This window comes from Nuphar pumila, chromosome 9 (genome assembly GCF_984573655.1).
Source record: "Nuphar pumila chromosome 9, dmNupPumi1.hap1.1, whole genome shotgun sequence".
Taxonomy (NCBI): Eukaryota; Viridiplantae; Streptophyta; class Magnoliopsida; order Nymphaeales; family Nymphaeaceae; genus Nuphar; species Nuphar pumila.
This window is the reverse complement of record NC_143257.1, coordinates 111,060,859-111,070,377: the sequence shown is the minus strand read 5'-3', so window position 1 is coordinate 111,070,377 and position 9,519 is coordinate 111,060,859. Positions and strand designations below refer to the sequence as shown.

The 9,519-nt window shown below is 37.0% G+C and overlaps 1 protein-coding gene across 1 annotated transcript in view; it reads left to right on the top strand.

Annotated features, from left to right (window-relative positions):
- The window catches only part of LOC149828873 (cytochrome b-c1 complex subunit 7-2, mitochondrial-like), a 31,654-nt gene continuing 22,135 nt past the window's right edge, over window positions 1-9,519 (top strand). Inside the window, exons 1-2 of the mRNA XM_090016992.1 lie at window positions 1-164; window positions 262-419. Coding sequence (XP_089873118.1) covers window positions 71-164; window positions 262-419 — 252 coding nt within the window. The 5' untranslated portion in view covers window positions 1-70. The remainder of the gene's footprint in view (window positions 165-261; window positions 420-9,519) is intronic.

The window sequence follows — 9,519 nt, the reverse complement described above, 5'->3', positions numbered from 1 at the left end:
TGCAAAAGAACTGGCGCATTGTGGAAAAGTAGAGAGAGAGAGAGAGGGTGTGATTTCATTTTCATCAACCATGGATGCGTTCTTGAAGGCGTTCCTGAATCCATCCCGCAACTGGTTTGCTGCCCAACACTGCAAAGCCATCTCCAAACGCCTCAAGAATTATGGTAATCAACTCTCTCTCTCTCTCTCTCTCTCTCTCTCTCTGTTTCTTCTATTTCCCATCTTCGTGATCGACCGATTCGATCCTCTCTTATTCCGCAGGGCTTCGCTACGACGATCTCTACGACCCCATGTTCGACCTCGACATCAAGGAAGCCCTCTCTCGGCTCCCCAAAGAGGTCGTTGATGCCCGCAACCAGCGCCTCAAGCGCGCCATGGATCTCTCCATGAAGCACGAGTATCTGCCCAAACAATTACAGGTGAAAGTTCGGATTTTTTCTTTAGTTCTTCGCGATGAAACGTCATTTATCGCATTCTGAATCGGAGAACTAACATTTGGACTGCCCGTTTTTCTGCAATGTTTTGGTACCAGATGTCTATCAGAAATACCATCTCTTTCACCCTAAATCGATACATTGAGATTGATCACATCGAAATTGGAATTTGGAGTTTCCGTCTTCATTGATAACCATTGATTTCGCGAAAAACAGTTCTTCTTGAATTCGAGGAGTGATGAACTTGTGCATTCTCAATTCTAATTTTATATGAAACTAGATCTAAATTCATTTGTTTTTCCGCATATGGTTATTTATTTGTTTATATGTTTTTTTGGGTAATCCGTTCCAGCCTTTCTGCTGTCCTCGAGATTGGATCCGATATAAAAAAAAGTATAAAAAAAAGTATTTTTATTTACATTTGTGAACTTAGAAATATTTAATAAGTAGATGCTTTGTGTGAAGGTATGGCATTTTATTTGATTCTTAAACGTGTATTCTTGGACTTGGAACTATTGGAGAATTTTTCGATGCAATATCTTCAAACATTAGAGGAGCGTACCTTGGTACTATAATGTAAAAGTGTAATAGATTAGTATTGATGCCAAGTTATTAACCATTGAAGTGATGAGCTAATTTGTGGTTAGCTTTGAAAGATTGGGGCGTTTGCAGTTCTGAAGTTCTCTTCTTGGTCGTCTGATTATATAGTAGTTTTGGGACTATCTTGTGCATTATTCAGCTGCATATTGCAGCCCTTGCCTAGGAAGGATGATTGTGAGGGTCTACCTGCTGGCTGATTGCACATGGCAAACTGGAACCTGAGTTTTTGCACATTGGATTTGTTTGACCACAGTTGCCTAACTCAGTTAGAATTCTTCTAGTGTACCAAGTAGTGTTTTCAGTTGGATTTTTCTCTATTGTGTGCATTGTCTCGGTTGAATTCTTCTAGATGGAGAGCACCTTAGGTAGAAATCTCTGTGTTGGTACAACTTGGATTGAATCATGCTGATGCAAGTTATCTCTTAGTGTTAAACATTATTTCAGCATCATTTGGGTCATAACCAAGTTTGAATCTGCATATGGCGCAAATGTGATTTGCTTTATAGAAAATTCAGAAATGACATGAAAAGCCCTTTTGGTTATAGTGTCATTTAGTTTTTTTTTCTTTGGATTAGAGCTATGTACATGCATTTTATGAATGTAACCCACATTAGAGACCGTGCACCTACTCTTATCACAGATTTTATGGGAAAAAGACTTGGATTCTTCCAGCTCTCTCATGTTTTCTTCTCTTACAATTTTGTTTCAATTTTTTATTTTCAACACAGTGAAAACCTCCTTTCTCAAGGAAACCAAAGAAATTAATGTGACAGATAAAGTTTGACTTAATAGGAAGTTGCTGTTTTTCTCTAAACTTTTAAATGCCTAATCTCTTATGTTTATTTGATTTTAATACTTCCTTAGGAGGGTCAGTTGTGGTTGAGTCTGTGTTCATAGGTGATGCAACTGACTATGGTGGTCGGTTCGCAAACGCACCTACACCTTGGATTCTAATGCAGAAGCAGTTTGAATTTTAAAACAGGGGGCAGAATTTTAAAATAAATTTCAGATTCGATGTGAAGAGCGAATCTTATCGCATGCACGTGGCCTATCCACTATATATATATATATTAACGCCCCCTGCAACAAAAGAACACTCCAATATTCTGTTCTCCAACTTTCACAGAACTACAATATCACAAATAAAGTTGGCACTTCACTTTAAATAAGTACATTGAACAAACACTAAACACGCGTAAACTACTAATATGACAATCAGTTTGTATTTGCACAACAGATAGAAGAAATATACATGGATAGCGACACCAATTAGTGGCATCAAATCAGATCCGATGGACCTGATTCAGCTGGACTGGGTATGCGCAAACCCTAGTGACAAAAACACTTAAATGAACAAGATTCTGGGGGTCACGGCTGGACCAACAGATTGGTTGATGGTCCTGGGTGCACAACACGCAAAACAAACAAGATTCAAAGGCAACTCGCCTACCAAGCTGCGAATGAAGGCAACGACTAATAGGGAAAACACTATCAGCGTTTTCTCTGCTCTATCGATTTTCAGAGATCGAAAATAAGGCACACACGATGACTCGGTCAAACTGAACAAGATTAAATTCTTTCATGATGATTAAAATCTTAAAACAATCAGGAGAATATATATATATATATATATATGAACAAACAGTTGACAACGATTTTCAGACTTCAATCACCAATTCATTCATTCCACAAAAGACAATTTTCTTAAGAACAAGACTGCAATAGAAAATCAAATGTAACATGACAACGATTAGAATTTTTATATCAATCACACTTGAATTTTTGAAATTGGAAACAACATTCACGGTTTTTGCAAACATGATTTTTCAAACATAAAGCGCACAACAATAACAATATTTAAAATCAATGGCAACAATTTGCAAAGATTCAACACAATAAAAATCAAATATGACAGTTTCAAGTATTCCAAACGGGTAAGAACAATGATAGTGGCGCTGGTTCCCGACGACTCAACAAGGTTCTCGAACAATAGCACACATGGGTTCGAATGTCAAATAGTTAAACACCACATTGAACATTGAACGGGTTCTGCATCAACCTGGTTCACTTTCGAATAGCAATGGTGCACCACTATGGTGACGCTGGCTGCACCTCCTTGCAAGAACGAATTCAAGCTTGTCCACGAAGCTTTCACGCCAAAGAAGGAGGGACTGAATGGGGTTACACCCAATCAACTCTACAAGTTTTCAAATCCACCAAAGCTTCACAAGAGTCACGTTGTGTAAGCTCTCCAATAACCTCGACTCACAAGTCCACGATGTTCAAATGAGTTTCACAATGTTCACAAGTTTCTCAAGTGTTTTCAACAATCTCATGCTTCACAAGCTTCTTCCAACTCACATTTTCTTCAATCGAAAAGACAACCAGATTTTCAAAAATTCCATAATAGAGGCAAAAAGTCCCTCTACACAAATTTTGGAGCTTCTATAAAGGGAAGCAATAATGGCTCTTGACTCTCATTGGGCTTTTGGGAGGTCACCTTCCAAGAGGCCAATGAGATAACAAGTTTTGAATCATCTTGTCTCATTGCATCTCTTGGTTGACCAATATAAAGCCACCAAAATTGACAAGACTCAAAGTGGGCGGCACCTCTAGAGGCCACCAATGGGGTGGGCGGTGAGGTGGTAGAATTTTGATTGGCCGCTTAAATGGCCACCTCACTCCATGCCCAATCACAAGAGGCCACTTGGCATGTGGGCCTACATACAAAATGGATCCAGTTCTAGATCAAACATAAAAAATGTACCCAATAAACTACTACACCCTCTAGTACCATAAAATAGATCCTACAAGACACTAAAACTATTCGGATCCGTAAGATCCAGCTCCTACCAAAAAATAACAACTATAACAACAACAACTATGCCTTCATCCCAAAACAATTGGGGTCGTCGATATGAACCAAAAAAGAAAATCATTCTGGGTCTTCCACATGAATCCTTCTCCTCCAATCATTTCTATCCAATGCCATGTCCTCGGTGAGGTTCAAAGCATTCATATCCTTTCCTATCACCTCCATCCATGTCTTCCTAGGCCTACCCCAACCTCTTTTAACTAATATATTTTCCCATTTCTCCATCCTTCTAACTGGAGCATCATTAGGCCTTCGCCGAATATGTCCAAACCACCGTAAACGATTCTCTCTCATCTTATTTTCAATGAGTGCAACGCCTACCTTTTTACGTATCTCTTCGTTTCAAATCTTATCTTTTATTGTATTTCCACACATCCATCTCAACATACACATCTCAACTACACTCATTTTTTGAATATGATGTCTCTTGGCAGCCCAACATTCCGTACCATATAGTAAAGCGGGCCTAATAGCCGTCCTATAAAACTTTCCCTTCAACCGCAATGGCATTCTACGATCGCACAACACTCCAGTTGCACTTTTCCTACCAAAAATAAAAATAAAATAAAAATGCAAATGTTTTTATGTGGTTCCAAAAATCACAAATGTGAAACAAAAAAAATGGATTTTTTGAGATGTATGAGACAAAAATCTCAGAAAATCAATGCATGTAAAATGATGAAACTACCCTTGAGATTTGTTTGGACTCAAATGGATCGAATTTGACTTGGATCTTCTTGAGTATATTTTCTCGTATCGGGTTGTTAATGGTGGATCATCCTCCAACTCCTCGCATATATTTGGATGATTTGGATGCTCTATATCATCCCCCAAAGTTCAGAAGGCTTTGTCCTCGAAATCGGGTCTTCCTGAAGCAATCCTCTATGGTACTTTTCCAAATGCTTGACATTGAAAACATCAAAAGTCTTGAAATGATCTATTAGTTTAACCCTATAAGCATTATCATTGATAACATTAGTAATTTCACAGGGACCAATACGCCTATGTGCTAATTTTTCATGCATGTCATTAGGCATTCGTTCTTTAGTCAAAGTAACTCAAACAAGATCACCAGTTTTGAAAATTACCTTTCAGCTCTTTTTATCATAACTAGTCTTGTACTTACCAATCCTTTCTTGCAGCTTCTTATGTACCTGCTCATGAATATCATGCAAAAATGAAACACGATCCTGGACAGTATTCAAAATAGGACCAACAACAGGAATTTGAGCCAAATCCGCAAGTGAATACAGATTAGATCCATACAAAATAGCAAAAGGACTAAAACCAGTGGATCTATTAACAAACTTATTATACGCAAACTCAACTTGGGCAAGTATGTGGGGCCATGACTTAGGTTTATCTCCTACTAAAGCTCTTGATAGGTTACCTGAAGATCTATTCACAACTTTAGTTTGTCGAACAATACTAAAATGCAATGATATACCTAATTTCTTCCACAATTTGCCTCCAAAAATGACCTATAAACTTAACATCCCTATCCAACATTATGGTTTTATGAATACCATGTAACTTATAGACTTCTTTGAAAAATAAATCTGCTATGTATGAATCATCCTTAGTTTTCCTACATGGTATGAAGGAAGATGTTTTTGTGTACCTATCCACCACAACAAAAATAGAATTTAACCTATGTGATGTTTTAGGTAAACCTAGGACAAAATCCATAGTTATATCCTGTCAAGGTTTTTTTGGAATGGGTAAGGGTAAATATAATCCCGCATTTGTGACACTACCCTTAGCTATGTGACAAATATGACATTTCTCTACAAATCTAGTTACATCTTTTCTCATGTGTGGCTAAAAGTATGTTGAAGAAACTAATTTCATGGTTTTATCGCTACCAAAATAACCTTCATTATGCAAATATGAAATAAGCCTAACTCTAAGGGAACAATCAGGTATTCAAAGTAAATTTCCCTTAAACAAAAATCCATCTACTAAAAAAAATTCATCATACTTTGCTTTATTTATTTCACTAACAATTTTAGAAAAATAACTATCACTAGAATACAAAGATACAAACTCTCCAAAACCCCAAAGACATTTTTATGGTAGAAAGCAAAGAACTTTTCCTACTTAAAGCATCAACTATAACATTATCTTTTCCAGTTTTGTGATTCAAAACAAAATTGAATTCTTGCAAACCCATTTAGCTCTACGCACATTCAATTTATGTTGACCATTTATGTATTTCAATTCTTTATGGTCAATATGCAAAATGAATTCCTTAGGTATAAGGTAATGTCTCCAATGCATTAGAGCTCTAACACTGACATATAACTCCTTATCATAAGTGTTGTATTTCAATTTGGCTTCATTAGGTTTGTCACTAAAGTATCCAATGGATTTCCCTTCTTGACTCAAGATAGCACCTATACCAACACCTAATGCATCATAAGACAACTCAAATGCAAGCTCAAAACTCGGCAAAGATAAGACAAAATTTTAATATAATTGAGCTCTCAATAACTCAAAAGACTTTTGGGCTTCAGGGTTCCACTGAAAAGTTTCCCCTTTATGTAATCGGCAATAGGTCAATGGGACAACAATGCTACTAAAATGTGGTATAAGCCTCCTATAAAATGATGCTAACCCATGAAAACTCCTAAAGCAGTAATAGAGTTTGGCACTGGCCAATCTCTAATGGACTCTACCTTAGAAGCGTCGACAAAAATACCTTTCGTGGACACGACATATCCTAAGAACAAAACCTCAGTAACTAAGAACATGCATTTATCAAATGATGCATAGAATTTCTCTTGCCTAAGCATGTCAAAGGCTAACTTCAAATGATGTGGATGTTCATGCTCACTCTTGCTATAGATGAGTATGTCATCGTAATAGACTACCAACATTTTTTCTTTGTATGGCCTAAAAATCTGGTTCATGATTCTCATGAAAGTGGAAGGGGCATTGGAGAACCCAAAGGGCATCACAAGCCACTCGTATAGACCATCACGAATCTTGAACACAGTTTTCTACTCATTGTAATGAAATGGTGGTCTTCAACAAATGCACAAATAACTCACAAACAAGTGTCTATTGGAGACACTACAAGCATCACCCTTGAAAGGGTATAAAAGGAAGAACACTTGAAAAATAAATAATACTTTATTCATGAACAAAATGCTTAAGAAGCATGGTAATTTACATTGAAGGGGTTCACCCCTATATATACAAAAAAGTGGGAGAGAGGAGAGCTCATTTTGAGCTCTCCAAAAGAGACGTTGGATTCCAACGTCTCTTAATATAGCTGTTGGACTACAGTCCAACAACATTTATTATTATAGCTGTTGGACTATAGTCCAACAACATTTATTATAGCTGTTGGACTACAGTCCAACAACTATTTGCACAGTCAAGTTCTGGATCAAATATCTAGTTTCTATTGAACTAGATGCTAAAAAAGAAAATAAAGAAAAATAGGAAAAGAAAATATAATAATATTAAATAATATATATATATATATTACAATTTACATTTTAACACTCCCCCTCAAACTTATGGTACAATGAGCGAAAGTTTGTCTAAGAGGAAGTGAAATCTGGGAGCAGCGAGAGGCTTGGTGAAAAAGTCTGCTAATTGATATTCTGATGTAACATATGGCAGATCAATGGTTCCATGTAAGTATTCCTCTCTGACATAGTGACAGTCCATCTCAATGTGTTTAGTGCGCTCATGGAATGTCCGGTTGCTTGCAATGTAGATCGCACTTTTGTTGTCACAACATATCTTTGAAGCTTGTGTTGCTTTAGCTCCCATATCTGCTAGCAATCGTCTGAGCCAAACAACCTCCATAGTGGTGGTTGTCATAGCTCTGTATTCAGCTTCGGTGGAGGAAAGAGAGACTTTCTTCTGCTTCTTGCACCTCCACGAAATTAAGGTTTCACCTAGGAACACACAAAAACCAGTAGTTGAGTGTCTATTATTGGGATCACCTCCCCAGTCAGCATCAGTATATGCAATTAAATTTAATGAAGATGAAGCAAACAAGAAGAGTCCTCGTGAAAGAGAGGATTTTAAGTATCTAATAATACGCAAAATCGCTCCCATGTGCACGGAGGTGGGAGCATGCTGAAACTGACTCACTATATGAACCACATGAGTTATATCTGGCCTAGTAATGGAAAGATAAGAAAGAGCTCCAACAAGCTGTCTATAAGGAGTAGGATCATCAAGAAGTTCTCCATCACCAATTTTCATTTTAACATTGACAACTTCTGGAGTGTCTACTTTCTTATCATCTGTAATTCCAGACCTGGAAACGATATCAAGAGCAAATTTAGATTGAGATATCAAATACCTCCGAGGGGAATAAGCAACTTCAATGCCTAAAAAATATCTTAATAAACCTAAGTCAATCATTTCAAAGTGAGTTTTAAGAAGAGATTTGATATTTGCAACTCCCTGTTTGTCGCCTCCGGTGATGATCATATCGTCCACATAGAGAAGAAGAATAATGATGCCTTCTTAACAAACAAAGCAGTGTCAGTTAAACAAGGTTGAAAACCAATATCAAGCATAACATGACTAAATCGGTCATACTAGGCTTTTGGAGCCTGTTTAAGACCATAAAGAGCTTTTTCTAGACGAAGAGCTTTACCCTTAGGGATACTAATACCAGGTGTGGCTTCCATGTATACTTCTTCAACGAGATTCCCATTCAGGAAAGCATTTTTGACATCTAATTGAAAGATAGGCCATGTTCTAATGGAGGCCAAGGCTATTAAAGTTCTAACAGTGGTCATACGGGCCACAGGAGCAAATGTTTCTTCATAATCGATGCCATACTCTTGGGCATATCCTTTTGCTACTAAACGAGCCTTATATCTTTCTAGGGTCCCATCACTTTTGGTTTTGACTTTGTATACCCACCTACAACCTATAGGTTTCTTACCCGGAGGAATATTTTGTATCGTCCAAGTATTGGCCTTTTCTAGTGCATCCAATTCTATTTTCATGGCTTCTATCCATTCTATATGATTTTTTGCTTGAGAATAGGATGATGGTTCAACATATGATTGTATTAATGTAATGGCGGCCCTATACGTGGGTGAAAAAGATTCATAAGACACAAATTTTTCTGGAGGTTTAGAGATTCTAGACGTTCTTCTAGGTGAGACTTCAGAGTATTTTTGTAATGCACACGGAAGATTTTGCTCTCTACGTCTTGAATATTGTAGACTAACATCCCTATGGATTTGCTCTTCATTATCATCATTTTCAACAACAATAGGACTTTGATCATTGTCAAGGTCACATCCAACATCACATTCATTGGATTTTGAAGTGGATCAATTAAAAACGAGTATTCAGTGACATCCTTGGATTTTTCAAATTCAAAGAAGCTTTCTTTTTCCAAAAAAAATACATTTCTTGACACATATAATTTGTCATTTTGAAAATCGAAACACCTGTAGCCTTTTTTATTATCAGCATATCCTAAAAAGGCACATGGGATTGCACGAGGAGAGAGTTTGTCATTTCTGTTGGTGAAAACAAAACATTTGCATCCAAAGACTCTTAATCTAGAATAATCTGGAGTTAAATTAACAAGCTTTTCTATTGGAGTTGTATTCTTTAATG